This window comes from Schistocerca americana, chromosome X, assembly GCF_021461395.2.
Source record: "Schistocerca americana isolate TAMUIC-IGC-003095 chromosome X, iqSchAmer2.1, whole genome shotgun sequence".
Lineage (NCBI taxonomy): Eukaryota > Metazoa > Arthropoda > Insecta > Orthoptera > Acrididae > Schistocerca > Schistocerca americana.
Window position 1 is genome coordinate 186,302,152 of NC_060130.1, and position 17,752 is coordinate 186,319,903.

Sequence of the window (17,752 nt, forward strand, 5' to 3'; positions counted from 1 at the left end):
CATTCTGTTTGTTTAGGTTTCTAATGTAATATAACACAACACCAGATGATTGGGAAGTCCTACAACTAAATACTGTGACACCAGCTATTCAGGAATGAATACCAACCAGTGTTCTGTGCGTGAAATATAATATACAAATGTAGTACCATGTGCCATTCCACAAAACACTGCACCTGTTTAATAGATCTTGGCAGTCTGGAAATCACTGAAGGTAATGGAAAGACCAAACTGAGTTCTTAAACTATTCTGAAATTTTGTAATAATACTGAATGCACTCAGTCTCATATTTACAACACTTTCTTTTTACTTTTATCTATTGATGCTCTCATTCCAGTTTTTCCTTGCCTTCTTTCTACCTTGTCAGTAATCACTGTGGTGCCTCTAAATTATCAGATTCCCAAATATGATGTGATTATGATATTTCACACTTGATTTCCTACTTGTCAAGAACTGATCAATACATTGCGATATTGACATTTGTGAATCACTTGCAATGTCATGCCAGTAATAATGGTCATAATGACATTTATTCAGCTTGTAGCTCTTCTGTTTTCTTTATTATTAATAACTAGCAAATGTAACTGGTAAATTGCTGTAGTAATCTCAAAAAGTAAAAAAAAATAAATACACTGTAGCATGATTTGTTCCCAGTAAACTACTTAATGGCTTCCTATACCCTTTTCTCTGTGAGGTATTGCATATTATACTCAATAATTTGTTTTTAATGCAAGAATTCTATAGACACTGATATCCTGGTCTTACGGTGAAAATCAGTATCTGTAATTTGCAATAAACTAAAGCAGTTGTGTGTTCAACTGGCACACTGCAGGTGTGCAAGTGTGTGTGTGTTTTTCTTTTTTTCCTTGTGTGTATACATTTATACTCTAGCTGGTCAAAGGTTTTCTTCCAAAAGCTACTAAAGTCTTCATTCTCTTTTGTCTGTGCCTGTCAATGACTCAATACTTCTGCAATTTGGCCAGTGGTCTCCTTTACGCCTAAATTATTTACTTTCTTCCAGAATATTTCCTACCATATTTTAAATGAAAATAAGACTTTCTTACCTTCATGTGATTTCTTCTTCTCTGCTTGCACAAGCTCTTCAACAGATTCTGATTCCTAAAATGGGGTATACATCATTACAGGCAAAACTCATAAAAGCTAGACAAAAACAAATATAAAGTGGAAATTAAAAAGTCTAGTGTACCAGAATTATTTGTATTTATTCCATTTTTCAATAGCTGTTTACTAATTTAAATAAGATCTCAAACTCTCCAATAGGTAAGAGAAAATTATTGGATTATAACTAATTTGAGCATTATTTTCAGAACATGATGTGCTACTCATTTACCTCTACTGGCAATAAGTCCTTAATATTGTTATACAACTTTTTTATGGTACAAGTATACTATTTAAGTTATTAACTGCAAATAGCGTTGTTTTGGTTCATGAAACATGGATTTAAAATTCAGATATTAATGGGGCACAATACTTATGAGTGTTTCAGCAACTGAGAAAATAGTGCTGGGCTCAGTTAATACATAAATATATTGCTCACAAAAGGTATCATGACTGTATACAGTTTGGACAGCAGGGTACAAAAAGCATACAAAAAATACGGCACCTGTAACAAGATATGTGCTACATGTGAACCAGGTATTATTCATGAGAATTAGAGAAGCTACTTTTGATGTTTCTATATACAAAAGATGTCCACAATACTGATGGACTTATCTCAATTGCAGCTCAGAATTCTTAATTCATTATTAGTGGCCAAGAGATCAACTATAGTACTTCTGACCATAAGTCAAGAGTGAGACACAAGTAATAAATCAGGTGTCAAGAATCCTATTTTCATTGGCAACAACAGTATCATTTCACACAAACTGCATTTATGGAAAAATATAGATTGTGCAATTCCCTATTAAAAAATAAAGACTTATGTGATCCAGACTTTCTTGTGACTGCGATTTGTTTCAAATGTGGATGGTCTCCTACCTCTACTACAGAAGAATTCCTGGATCAAGTAATGGAAATATCACAGTTAAATGATAATGGCCAACTGTGGCCATCAATGTTGTGTTCATTAGACTGCGGACAAGATATTACAGATGCCTATCATATAGCAGAAATAATATTGCAAATGGAGACAGAATAAGGCCTGTGGTATTTTGTAGATAATGGGATCAGTCCTGTTTTCATAGAGTCTGTTACACTCAGTACAGCATATCTGAATTCTCTTGCTGTTCTCTTGATATCTTCTTTTCAAATTATGTAATGTTGAACGTATTATCAAATGTAAATTGACTTTGACACGTCTCACCTATTGAAGCTACGTGTAAAATCAAAATTCTATGTGTATGACACAAGTCTTGCGTCAATAATGAAATTAACACTTTGAAGATAAAAAGTATGCATCATAACAGAATTTATAGTGAATAATGCTACAGGGATGTCTAATTTGGGGCCCAACAACCTGTTGCATGTGTAATCGATACTGGTGGGTGAGTTTTCATGGACCACTGCATAAAACAACTTCTTCAGCCTTGGTATAGAGGTGTGGTCTACTTCTCTGCATTATTCTTGCAGAATCATAAAATGGCCTCAGGGCCAGTTTAAGGACCAAGTTACATAAGGTGTCACTTGGGGCACCAAGCTGATAGGAGCACGAGAGGCACCTACAGTTGTAAGGTTTCTATACAGGATGTATCACAATTAGCAGTGGTCAGTTGGAGCATCAAGCTGAGGGGGTGCCAAGTGCAAGATTTATATACAGTATGTATCACAATTAGTGACCGAGCGAGGTGGCGCAGTGGTTAGCACACTGGACTCGCATTCGGGAGGACGACGGTTCAATCCCGTCTCCGGCCATCCTGATTTAGGTTTTCCGTGATTTCCCTAAATCGTTTCAGGCAAATGCCGGGATGGTTCCTTTGAAAGGGCACTGCTGATTTCCTTCCCAATCCTTCCCTAACCCGAGCTTCCGCTCCGTCTCTAATGATCTTGTTGTCGACGGGACGTTAAACACTAACCACCACCACCACCACCACAATTAGTGGTGACAATTGACATGAAGAAAATGTGTGAGTGGAAAGGGGGGGGGGAGTACCAAATCATAAGTCACTTGGATGGAAGAATCTTCTCAAACCAGGAAGGAATGGTTTGTATATTTATGAAGGCTGTTAGTATTTTCAAATCTCTTCCAGCTTAGCAAATGTCTTTTGTAAACAAGTCCGATTACAGTGACCCATGATGACTTTTTTTTAAATATTTATACCAAAGGCATCATGCATGATATCATATCTATTGTTTGTAAAAATTATTACTTCTTCACGTGAACAGCATTTCCACTCATCAATAAATAAAATAAATGTGCAGTGGGCTGTGTACCACAGTATGAATTCACTGCCTTTAAATTTATCACATTATTTCAATCTAGTGGAGTGTCCAAGGGGAATACAAAATAAAGTTCTCTGTGAGAATGTTATGTATTAAAGCGCATTTAGGATGTGTTTCCGTTGTATCAATTACATGATTTCAGACACAGTCATTGATGCAGTTATGAAAAATATCTTGAGAAAATTACTCAGACAATGGTAGGCAATCATAACTGAAACTTGTTGGAAGCAGTGAATGTAATGATATCCAGAAGTATAATATTATATTTTTAAGCAATTTATCAGTCAACCCACACATACTGGACACTAAATCTTGGGACGCTATGCACGTATGTGTGTGTATGCTACAGAACTGCAGATACGCTTATGTGGATGTTCTAAAGAAAACAGATGAGATACCATAACATACAGTAAATTTATTTAGAAACTTACAATAAATAAGTTCTGAAATACCTTCATTAAATCTTGTTCATCATATGCTGTAATGTCCACTGCAGTTTCTCGATGTAATGATGCATTTCTTGATGGTCCTAACTCTTCTTTCAAGAGGTCAAATCCTGATTGGTCTTGCCGAACTTTCTCAACAGCTTCATCCATCTCATCAACATTGAAAATGCACTGTTGAATGATATCATCACGGCCAATTTTCCTCAGTGCTTTCTCCAGTGTGTTAGCTTTAATGGAATAAAAATTAATTTGAATTTTTTAAATAATGTTACACATCTGAGCCAAGTTTTAAACAAAAATGTGATGTTCTGATAAAAAAATTACCACAATTTTTCACTTTTAATGTTATCACTCACCTGTTGCTTTATTTCCTGACTGTTGTACCCAGAGTCTCAACATTGCCATTGCTTGTTGAGCTACACTACTGGGAAATTCTGTTTTTATTATATTTACATCGGATGTAGAAACTCCAAGTTCATTGGCCAGAATCACCCAATCTTCCGCCAGCAAGTTACTAATATCTGATAAACGTAAATTCATGTGCCGGAAAGCATTAATTCGACCTGTAGGGTCCAGAAACAATATTTATTTGGTACATCATCTTCAGTATTCTGAAGTAAGTTTAATTAATGTTTATTAAAGTTTAATTAAATTTTGCAACAAATATAAACTTAAATAGAGAAGAGGAAGATAAATACCAAAACCACCATCACGGAGGAAGCTGTATTTCTTCTGTAAGGAAACAAGATCTGGTTCTGACAGTCCAGATTCAGGTAATATCGTTTCAGGGAGTACAATATTTAATATGCAGACTGGCTGCTGGGGTGGTTCACCTTTTGCAACCTAAACAGGTGAAACATATGGATTATCAGGTAATGTATTAAGCAGACATCCAATATTCTTTCTACGTGTCATGTTTATACCTTCGGCTCTCTCATGAAAAGTATGCGGCCAACTGTATCAGCATGTGGGTCCTTGACACGTACAGTAAATGGAAGACGATTCTCTCTAAATGCTCTGAATCCGAGTTGTAACTGGTCACCTGACTTTGTAACAGGAACCAAGTTCCCTGCAAATTCAATGTACTGTGGTTTTCCTTCGAGCACCTGTGGAACAAAAATAAGAAAGTACACCTTTGTAATTGAGGCACTGTCTAAGGAAATGCATAGTAAGTATGACTAAATGAACAATAACATTTTTAGGTGAATTCATTATAAAAGGTAAAGGTGGTAAAGTTCCTCATTCTACCCCTATACAGGCCAAATGCGCTTCAATGACTGATGTGTCATCCTCTGCCAGTGGCATCATTGGATGCAGTATGGAGGGGGGTGTGATCAGCACAGTATGGAGGGGGATGTGATCAGCACACCACTCTCTTGGTTATTGTCGGCTTTCCCGATTTTCGAACTGCTACTAATCAGCTGAGCAGCTCCTCAGTTGGCCTCACAAGGCCGAGTGCACTTCCTACCAGACCTTCCACTCTGGCAGTACTGGGAATCAAACCCGGATCCTCCACATGGCAGTCACCTGTGCTGACCACCCAGCTATGGAGGTGAACTAAGTATTACATAGGTAAGTCTGAAAGAAACTTACCTCAACATCTCTACTCTTTGCAACTTCAGTAAAATGCTCCTGATGCTCTAATGTTTTGTCTTCTTTATCATCAGTCATGCAAAACACCCTAAGTCTGGCTTCGAGAACATCGACACGTTTTGCAAAAACAACAAATCTGTAAGAATTCAAAGAAATATATCAGTGATACCAGCGTTACTAATTTAAATGTGTAAGTCATTCACATTGCTCTTCAAAAGTAAATATTATTTTGAATGGCATTTCAAACAATATCATAATATCAGACATAGTTTGTAACAATGAATTGTCTACAAAATATTTCTGGAATTAAAGCTGAAGTAGACTTCAGCTCTGAATACTTAACTCATGAGTACCCAATGTTAACACCAGTATCTGTAAAAAGTGTTCACAGCAAGCCCATTTTACTGAAGGAAATAAATTATTTTTGTCTGATAACTGCAGTAAGGCACAACTGAAGAACTCTGGCACATAGTTACTATTTACCAAGGTATATAATGTCAGATGGTGACGTTTATTTATTTTGTCTGAGTAAGTTTTTAGTTGTACTACTATTAAATTACACATGCCAAGCACATATTATACATAAATTTTCATGAAGTCACTATGCTTTCACAGGACAAACCTTTTTAATTTTCAGAATCAATATTAAAGTATTGGAGTACTTCTGTCATGAAATCATGAAGAAAATTAAAAATGAGTAAATTAATAAATGTAAAGCTAAACAGAAGACTGAAGTATACTAAATCTTTTCATAACTTATATCTGAAACATTACAAAATGTGTTCCTGAAAATAAATGTCAATATTCATTTGGTTGATGTGGCAGAGTTGAAGTTAAAGATTTTACATCAAATGAACATGTAAGAGATAGGGAATAAATAATGTGGGCAGTAATCATATTCACAAATAACAGTGTGACTAATTTCTGATACCACAACAGGGAAAATTTATATATAGTCACTCACATAAATTTGTTTCAAAACAGGATGTTGAAATTTTGTCACTATACATTCCCAGGTACGATGTGTACATTATTATCTTTGTACATTGCTAAGATAAATACTTTTCTTTTTAAGGTGTACATGTGATTGAACAGAAACTCAGTTCAAGAATGAGAGGGGAAAGAATGATAGGAGGAATAGCTAGACTGTTAAGGTTATCACATTTTAGTTTTTGGAAAATTAGTCAAAATTCAACTGTTAATAGAGCTTCCTGAAATGAAATTAAAGATCTCAGATCTAAATAATATTGCTCTATAAATATTTTAGTGTTTTTGACTAATGAGGCTCATGAGATTCTACTGTATCGCCATATCTCTTAACTTCGAAATGTGACTACATCTTCTCACTCATTTCTTCTGTTGTTATTATTATTATTATTATTATTATCAGTGATATTAGGTCATATTATTATTATTATTATTATTATTATTATTACTATTATCAGTGATATCAGGTTACAAGTCATTTTCTCTTTTCCTGATACTGAAGATTGAGTAACATCTATAAATTGTCTTACATTGTACTGAGTTTAAAGATTTTAAACCGACGTACTATTGAACATGCTCAAGTCTCACATAACATTTCATTCTCCAAATAACTGTTCAATAGTTCATGATAATTTGAACTAAGTTACTCAATCATGTAATGTTTCCCACAAATTCAAACAAGTATATATGCACTTTCCCTACTGCAGCATATCGTAGGATGACATTCTATCTCTTTACAGTGAGCTGGAGGAGGAAGTATGTTATCTTCACCTTAGTTGTCTTATACACATATCAGAGTAACTAAAACTTTTTCTTATTATCTTTCTATCACACAGTCTTGACATTCTAAGGATTATTAATAATTACAAAAGCTCGAATGTCTTTCATCTATATCTGAGTTGCACTAGGATTTTATGCAATTGACCAAATTTAATATTTTATTATGAAGAACATGCATTATGTCATAAAGCATCTAAAACACGAATTTGAGCATAAGAAGAACATTGAGCTTTTCAGAATAGTTCCTTTGTACATTAACTTACCTAAACAATGTCACCCATTGAGCCCTAAACATAAGATTACAAAGGATCTATGACACCACTAACAGATTGCTGAGTATGAAACGCGTGGCATTTTCTCTCCTTTACTCTTGGTCTGATGAAAATATTTTCCATCAGCAAGATAAATGCATGGCACAGTCTCTCCATTATTGTTGGTCAAATGGTTGTGAAGAAAATATTTTCCACCAGGAGGATAGGAACTGGCTTTGCCTGAATTTCATAAAACTATTGTGAATTAGAACTGTGGGCTGCAGGGGCAATGTTTAATTCAAAAGCTAGTTGAGGTAGTGCACTGCATTTGGTTTCAGTGGCAACGTTGTAAGGGAAATAGCAAATCTTATATGGGTGACCTATTGCGAAAAGTGTATAACATTAATGATGATGACTTTTTTGTCCAATGAAACTGTTTTCCAGCCTTTTCAGTACAGTAGAACTATTTTAATATATTAAGAGGTTTAAAAAAATGCATTTTTTGCTGCAATACATTCATATAGTTATTTGCATTAGGGCAATGGCACAATTATTGTAGTGACTGACACACTATATAAAAACAGAATACTTCATGTACTTACTTGGCCATAAAAGGAACGTGAATTGCTTCCTTGTACAGCTCTGTTGCCATTTTTGTGGCTTCACCAATATTTCTACAATCCATCAGCCAAAATCTTGCAGATACTGTTGTTGTGAAAGACACACAGTCATTGACAAATGTGAGTGGTGTTGACCCAGTTACATCCTCCCACTGGGCTCGTGTTGTCCCTCCTAAAGAAAACTTAATGTTCAGTATTTAGTCTTCTTAAGTTCCACATAACATCTATCAGTAATATGAATTCACAAGGACAAAGTATATTTTGGGATTAACAGTGTCTGTCTCTTATCTTTAAACTGTAGAACACATGAGAAGTAAAACGGACCCTGAATTTTCTTTCAATGAACTTATATATTTATTGGAAAAAATTCAGTTTAACCATCTTCTTGCAAATATTATGACTATTCTGGTCATGAACTTCTTCAGATAGGTACATGTGTTCATCACGTATGTATACGGGGAGCAAAAATTAGACTATTTCTGCATCACTGATACAGAATGTTTCAATATTCAATGCTGATTGTGAGCTCTGTCAGTATTAAGGTTCAATTACATTTAAATGCCAAAGAGTTCTTTACATTTTATAGCATTTTTGTACAAATACTGAGAATTTCCCTTCAGTTTTTCTAACAAGGACTAGGAAATTTTTCAAATCATCATATTACATCATGATGTAGAAAACAGGATAATGGCAGCGCATTTTTGTAAAAACAACCATTATGTATTATTCACATGTGTGATCTACCATGCAGAATTGGAAGAGCCTATTAATTACTTTTCATTTTACCTGTGACAACTACACAAAAATTATTCTTTTGTCAAAATGAATGTAAAAAATGTTCTTATGGCAACGAGTAGTGACGTCCTTCATGGCATGCTGAAGAACACAATGACATTAATGAGTGATTACACATAGTGTAATAAAATATTCACAGAGTAAGGCAAGCAAATGAGGAATATGTAAGGCTAATGTGCAGATGAAAAGGAATATGTGGAGTATCCTAACATGAAAATAGTCATATGACAAAAAGCAAAATACCGTTTTGTACTCTTTTACAGACCACAATGCAGGATTCTATGTTTTAATGACTACAAAAAAACTGGGAAAAATCATCATTAGGCATTTATACATTCACAATTAATAGATAATAGCCAAACAAAGGAAGCTCAACTTTGAATTGCTCAAAGCAATTGTGAAACAGGACACATCATTCATGCTGTGTTTACTCATGTAAAAAACAATGAGACCTATTATTTAAATAATTTCAGTAAAAGTTAAGTAAAGGTATTAAAAGCTGAATATTAATTGTTAAACTGGTAATTTTGTGAAAGAAGTGGGTTCTGCCATTGCTATGAAACCATTACTATGTTCCCAAATGAAAAGAATTTGGACTGAATAAGTAAAACTATTTTTTTAAATGGTAGGACTGATTATGCAGCAGAAAAGCATATTTTAAGTTAATAAAATCAGACTTAATTGTAATAGCTACTGGGTCATTATTTGTGATATGTAACCAAATTGTGCAGTATACAGACACATCTGTGAGAATCAAAAAAGTTGAGGAAATGACGTGAACTCTGAAGATGACCACTAGCTGGTTTAAAATAGTTAGAGCATTGTGAAATGCTCATGTTAATATGTCATAAAAAATAAAAGGTGTTAGATAACTTCATTCAAAACAGATCAGGGTGAAGTACCAGTAGGTTTATATAAAAAAATAAATAATGAATGAGCTATATTGATGTACATGTATCATTGCTATGTTTGCAGAGAGCGTATGTAATACATGCAATTCTATGAATGTAAACATATAGCCATTCATAAAAAAAATGTGATTATTTTTGGGATTTCATTGTTGCAGGAAGATAATCTGCTTTCATATCTACATACATAGTGAAGCAACTTGTTGTATTGTATTACTGAAGTATGACGGCAAACAAATGATATCATCTGGTCTCCTTAACACATTAATTATATCTTCTGTGAGAAAGACAAAGCTACTCAGAGTTTAGTACAGTGGTGCATACTTCAGAATAGCTCATGTGTAGAAATAAAATTTTGAGCTCAGTCAATATACACTTCAGATTTAATTAATATTTTGTTATAGTTTGTTGCAGTGATGATAATACCTATTGTTGCGAATTATGAGTTCTGACATATTTGAGCTTTTGTGATTTGTAAATTAGTCTTCTCCAAAACTGTGCATGAGAGATATGGCTAACAATGGGGTAAAGATGACATGTGACAAATTTAGTTTTTTAAATGAATATACTATTTATTTCATATGTTTATTAGAGAGGTCACATTTGGATAAATAAATATTTCTTTACAAACATAATGACATCTGCAACACACAAAAGGAATTCTCACTTCTAAAAACCATGAATTTAAAGAACGTAGTTTTCTTCCTTGTTTTACTCATGCCTACTATATGTCTTTGCTACGACATTTCAATGAAGAATTTCTTAAAACTTCCACATGTTTTGTATGGTCATTCGTAGGGTTTTAATTTATGTGTAAAGTAGGTGCTGTTTAGTTGCTGTCTTTGCTGCTATTGTGATTTTTCTTAGTTTTTGTATTTCTATATACAGGAGCATATAACTGCATAATTTTCTCAATAAATTAAGTTTTGTAGATGTGTGGTAGTTCAATTTGGAACTACATAAAAAAACTCTCAAAGTTTACAACTAAAGTAATCAACTAAAGCAATAAAACCTACAAACACAGAAAATCACATCATTAGAGGGGCAAACACCTTTGTCTCTCTATCTAGGGTTGAAGTTAATTAGGCTAAAGTGCATTGAAAAAGGAATCACATCCATCCTTCAATAACTTCAGATAATGTCAATGCAATGATTAGTGACTTTGCCAATAGAGGTCAGCTCCCATTTATCTGAGAATAAATTAATATTAAGTATTCATAAAATGTTAACTGTTTTTCTGTTACTTGTGATAAAATGAGGTATTTATTTCTAAGATTATATGTATTTTCTAACATATCAGATGAGTAACTTTCAGCATACTAAGCTATCAGCCTATTTGCATACAACTGTATAATTATTACATATGCTTTCCTATCTAATTTTATACAAATGCAATAACAAATTATCCCCATAAGTTTCATCCACATTGATTTCCAGAATAATTTGACATTTCACCCCTTCTACACAGCTACATAACACTGTAGTTACAACAATGAGACTATCTGACACATAATTGATTTTTTATTAACAATCAAATATTTGCTTGCTGTATAGTTTAACTATTGCAAAATATTTGAAAAATGACTTTCTCAGCAGTGCTGCTCATTCTGTGGATCTATATGACAACATTAAGTGATGGTGTGATAGATGTTTTTGAATCCTTGTCTTGCATACTCTTCTATGGGCTTTAACAAAAAGTACAAAGTTCCCTGAGGAATCTAGAATAAAGCATATACAGACATACCCACCCACCCACCTTCCCATAGATGCACGTGTGTGCGAGTGTGAACATGGGAATGTGTGCCCACAAACACAAACACACACACACACACACACACACACACACACACACACACAGCCGTCATTGAATATTATTGTTACACTACAAGCACCTTTGTTACGAAAAATTCATCATACTCATCTAGTGATGAGTGTAAATAGCACATGAAAATTAAAAAAAGCCCGGACCCAAGAGTCTGCAAATTTAGTTATCTTATATTTCCAGCTATAAATAATAATAATAATAATATTCTAGTCTTAATTTAAGTCCTAGTTTGAAGTTCTGTTGGAGTAATCTCAGTATGAAAAAGTCCGAAAATGTAAAAACTAGCATCGAATGGTAAGTTCAATATTTCGAAGGAATGTCCCATGTCTCTCTTTTTTTAGCCATAAACTTGATTATAGCACAAACTAGTACAGTTCATAACAGACTACAAAATATAAAAATCATTTGTCTTTATGTTCCCAATACCAAAGATAAGAGTAATTTTCTTCAACACCAAATTTGGTTTGGTATCAATCACCCTAGAATTTTTGATACTTTATTAAAATTTTTCTGTTGGGTGAATAATCTAAAATGGCTATACAGCTAAAGCACCTTAGAAAGATTCATTTTAAACTGACATTGTCATGGCCCACACAAGAAAGTACAGAAAAGAAGCCACTTTGATTCTGTATAATGCTAATATGAACTGAACTCATATATCAGAATATTGTGAAGAAAGACAAAACTTTGAAATCCCTGCACAATGACATAAAATAAACAACATAATACAAATTACTGGAAGATGAGAAATTAGCCAATATGATGAAATAATATAGGTACACTACATAAAGTGACAAATGTGAGTTACTAATGGCAAACTTGGTAATGACATGATAATAAAATGTTGAAAATATTGCTAGTTAAAATAAAAATAATATTTTGTAATATAGGCCCATCTGGAATGTACCATTGCCTAACATGAGAGTGAGCAGTGAACTCAGGGTATCCAAAATTGAATGGAAAACTTGCAGGCATAGATTTCTGAGGCCATGAATGCAATAAATTAACAAAAATTGTGTTACAGATATTCTAAATTATGGATGGTGTTGACCGCGGATGAAGAGAATAGACAACTAGGATATCCAAATTTGTTTTTGATTTTAGTCATAAATTGAGTATCTCTTCCTACATATCTGACATAACTTATGACATCATCCAAACAATTATCACCAACATTTTCATCGAACTGTCAAATCTTGGAAGTTGCTTCAGGTAGCTAGTTAAATCTTTTAGCAAAAGCAATCAAGCTCAGAAGTTAGATTTTGAAAATGATAAGACAGATACAACAACTTAAAGGAACTACACTGTAGAAGAATATTTGAATCTGTTATTGCTATGTGGAACTTTGTAACATATTTAATTATTACCAAAGTCCTGTTCATATTATCCCTTTCAAAGCAGTTACTGTAACAATCACTTAACTTCTATAAATGTCTAACACAAGAAACTGAGTATTTAAACACATCTTAAAACTCAGTACATAGGCAACTACATCATATTTGCATTGGACTTGAATAACAGCAATTTATATCATAGAGATTCTCAACAACCTTTTCCACATCAATGGAAAACTTCTGAAACCTATATTTTCACCTACAGCCTAACACATGTTAAAAAAGATTGGATTTTCAAAAGCTCTTCAGTGTCAAATATATTTATAATGACAATCAGCTTCCTGAAATAACCAGTATGTTCCTATATAAATGCAACGTTGGTAAACATGTGAAAACCCTATAGTGGCATAAAATGCCTTGATGTTTCAGTTTTCGTCATCCAAAGTGGTCTCTATTTGATGTGCAACTGTTGGATTCTGCTTGTTAGAAAGTAGAATCTCTTTCTATTCTCTTGATGCTTCTTAACATTTTAACACTATTTGATACAGGTATTTTGTGACATCTTTTGTATAATATTTTGCATGAACAATACTGAAACATGTCACATGTTGCTTTGATAATGTGTTTTATTAAGGATTTTCACTACCAGTTCTTATAACTATAACATTACTCAAAAGGGTTGCACTTGATGTGTCTTTTGTTCACAAACCACTGTACACTTTTTTCTGGGATAACGTAGTAATAGGTAGTACATCATGTTTATCTAAGTGAAGGAATGTTGTGTTGTGTATTCTACCTATGTGTGACTTCTGTTTGGTGTGTTTTCAGACTTTTTCTGCTTGTAGGGCTCTACTGATTTGGTTAGGGGGAACCAAATTACCATTAACTTAAACACGTGTGGGAAACTGACGACTAAAAATATCCAGTTTAAGCCAAGTGCAGAAATTAATCTGGTATGTGGAGTTCATCCATCAGTCTCACCTACCTCTCTTCAAAGCTAACACGATGCACATTATGTTATATGAGCATATCATTTATTATTATCTGAAATATCAAAGGATATTTATATCCTGCAATTTTTGCACACAGAGTTCTCTTCCATTTCTTAGAAGAACACCTATTCCTTGACCAACTGTTTCCTACTCATCTTAACCAACAATTTTTCCATGGAACAATTATTTACTTATTCATCTTAGTTAAGCATTGTCTGCCTTGGTATTAAGCATACAAGTTCTGAACACTGTTCATTAACATTTTTTATTATTATTTATCCATGTTTTACTTCAGATGGATCAAGCAAGTATAAATTCACACAGATATGAAAAATGACCTAAAAGTACATGTCACCTAATCAAACAAAATCCAAGGTTTTTAGGCAGAATGTGCAATTCTAGTCTAAGGCTACCTCACCTTCCTTTCTCTATAACTCAGAAAAATAGTTTTAGTCAGAAGACAATGCCAATTGCCTTTAAAAATATTGTGCATCAGATGTTGCACATAACCACCGATCATTATATAAATCACAACCATTGTCAGTTCCACAGAAAGATCTATAGTAGTTATTTTCACATTTTTCTTCAGCCAACAAGAATTATTTCATGTAAAAGATGCTGAATGTGAAAGCAGAAACACTTGGTAATAAAATTTAGTACCGTAGTTGAAAAATATTGAAACTTATATTTTCTTTTTAATGAGCAACATACATCATCATGATAAAGGAGAGAAATATTTGACAACTGTCTGGCAATATTATGACATAAGGATCTTCAAAAAATACCAATAGCAACTGTAACACTCCATGTTTCCACCTACTCTCTGTCTCTCTGTGTCTCTTTCTCATGCATGCGCACACACAAACACACATCACACACACACACACACACACACACACACACACACACACTCACACTCACACACACACACACTCTCTACCTCCCCCACCTCAAACTAAAATGTGTGTGTGTGTGTGTGTGTGTGTGTGTGTGTGTGTGTGTGTCAAATACAGTTCACGCATGGCTGATTGTCCTTATTTGCTACATTTTCCTCTGTTTTATCTGCTCTCTTTATTAAATTGCTCCATAATCAGCTTTTGTACAAAAAACAGAGAGATGGAAGAAATTTTAGGCTTTGATACCTCATCAGTTATGATCTCATTACAGACAGAAGTTCTTGTTTTCTGTTCATATAGTTGTCTGCATTTATTTAAGATAATTTAGCTTTCAGTATTCACCAGTGTCAAATAGCCCACAGAGCCATGTAAGCCAACATAATTAACTTGTGCACTGCAACATTGTGATAGGGATGAATCTGTGAAGGATGTAAGTCCTTGGTTCTTCACCCAATGTATTCACCAGTTTGTACAGCTTCATATAAAGATCTACAATTTTGTATTGGGATCTAGCACAAGATGTAAGGTAGCATTCTGTTCACACAGACCACCAAAGGCTAAGGTGAAAGCCATGTTAAGGATATAGTAAAACAGCAGCACACACAAAAAGTACATCAAAAAGCTAATAAAAGGCATAATAACATCAAATACTATTGGGTTTCGAAACTGTAGTTGCTTTATTATGTTCTATTCAGTTTCTATCATTGCATCCCATTCATGTTTTGAGAGAATCAACAGTAATGTTTGAAAGCCACTGTATATTACTGTTATGTATTCTCTGTATATAGTTGCATGGTTTCAGAGTTCTTTGCAATTATAAACTTTTAAATAGTTCACACATTTTGTACAGGCGATACAACAGTAAACCAAGGACATCTGAAAAACTGAACAAACTTGTTTTGCTGCATGCTTTGGGTCCATTAATGGCTGCAAAATGCATTTTTATTATAATATGAAATAATCTGTAGTATTTATTCCCTGAAAAGGTGAAGCAGTAATTATGACACTGCTTTTCTAAATAGATGAATGATGTGAGGACATATTACGCACCACTATCAGTAATCCGTTCCCTGAACACTGATGAAAAAAAAAAAGTGTGATGATTGTTTCAATGGGTTTTATATACAAATATATATTTTTTTAAAAGAACCTTGTTTTGTGTGGCTGGTAAATCTGGAGAGTAATATAAACATGCACAGCATCTCATTAACAACCAAGACTGTTTGGTTTAAGATAAAAAAGCAACAAAAATCATGTCATTCATGTATCACAACTCTGATAATACACTATTTACAATAAAACATATTATACAACAAACCTTCAATAATATCTGTTGTGAGAAATATTCTCATGGCATAAAGAAACAGTGTATTGAGTAGTTTCCTGTCTATGTAACAAAAATGACTAATGCCTCTCTTTTTTTCCAAACAAATACATTTTCTTAGCATAATCTGAGAGACTGTTATTTACAACAACTAAAGAAATAATGGCAACATAAGTGTTCAGTTGTATGGACAGCATATGTAGTCAGATGAAGTAAGAACAGTACTTTGGTCTAATCTGCTGACCAGAAAAGAATATACATGATTTGACAACTGCAGCTGAAGGAAGATATTCAGCTGAACTAGCACCCCTGGGAGAAAAGAAACTGTAGAGAATCTGACTTAATCGCCACTTAATGGTTGTTACTGAGATTATATATTTTAATATGAGATTATATGTTAAAACTGTGCACCAGACTGAGAATAAAATCATTGGCATTGTACTACAGTTGTGCAAACCTCATAGACCATTTGTTCCCTTCTTACATCCCAAGTTCCACAAAGAGTCTTTTGCTATGCTGCTGCACTAGTACATCTTGGAGAATGTATGGGTTCTCAGTCTGAGAGTCTTGCCTGGCAAACAATTTTAACTTACTGTAAAAAATATTAATCACAATTTATACTCTGCATTGAATACAACATGTTGTCTCAATAAGAACAACAACTGTCATAAAGTCAAACACTCCATTATTTCCAAAAATGGGAAATACCCATTTGGAATAACAACAGTACGAATTAGGACAGAGAGCTACTCACCCCACAGCGGAGACAGTGAGTGGCAGACAGACACATTCATATACTTCGAAAGGTTTGGGTTGGTCCATGAGGCCTGCATGAATAGCACAATAGGTAACACACTCTCAGTAAAATTCAGGGGTTCTGGGTTTGAGCCACACTCTGGCTCATCCACCAGAGAACTACAACAAGCTACAAGCCGCAAAAATTTTAATAGCATGTACTCTATACAGTATAAGTAGTGTCTATCTCACAAACATTTCATTGTCTATATGTCAAATGAACTTTCAAGCCAGGGAAGCAGTAGTTTCTGTCATTCATTGAAGAAGGCAAGGAAATTCCTTGCCATGGGTGGCTCAGCACTGCCATGGCAAAAAAATTGGCATATGCAGTTACCTGAAGCAAGAACAGTACTCTGGGGTCTAAGGTTTTATTGTGTACCCTTTACTGTTTGAATTGTCCTCAGTTTGTAGGACTGAAGATCAGATGTTTTATTTATTGATAACCCAGTCCAGTGCACTTGACTTTTTTCTTGTACACCACTTGACTGTTCAGGTAGTCAAACAGCAGACATCACACTGGAACTGAATACATGTATGACTATTAATACCGTACAGGTTCAAGCACGACTCATCCAAAAACTTTACCTTTTGCTACTCAACCAATCAGTAATGTGAATGTTCTGAATACAGCCTGATGTATCTGCAGTTTTAGGACAACAGAAGCCTATGCAATCATGAAATTATCTTCAGTTCAACCTACACCAGAATGCTTCAGATTGTCAGTGGAGACTGATAGATACATGTTGCAGTCCTCTAATACTGAGCCAACACTGAGGTCAGGCTGTTGTTTCCAAACCTACAAGATGACAG

The 17,752-nt window shown here is 34.1% G+C and overlaps 1 protein-coding gene across 5 annotated transcripts in view; it reads right to left on the reverse strand.

Moving 5' to 3' along the window:
• LOC124555163 (ankyrin-3-like) overlaps positions 1-17,752 on the reverse strand; it is a 904,646-nt gene that overhangs the window by 337,814 nt on the left and 549,080 nt on the right. For all 5 annotated transcript variants that reach the window (XM_047128986.1, XM_047128985.1, XM_047128988.1 and 2 more), the window contains 7 exons: positions 8,056-8,245; positions 5,436-5,571; positions 4,766-4,948; positions 4,541-4,685; positions 4,199-4,405; positions 3,849-4,069; positions 1,062-1,116 (listed from right to left, as the gene is read on the reverse strand). In XM_047128986.1, coding sequence (XP_046984942.1) covers positions 1,062-1,116; positions 3,849-4,069; positions 4,199-4,405; positions 4,541-4,685; positions 4,766-4,948; positions 5,436-5,571; positions 8,056-8,245 — 1,137 coding nt within the window. The remainder of the gene's footprint in view (positions 1-1,061; positions 1,117-3,848; positions 4,070-4,198; positions 4,406-4,540; positions 4,686-4,765; positions 4,949-5,435; positions 5,572-8,055; positions 8,246-17,752) is intronic.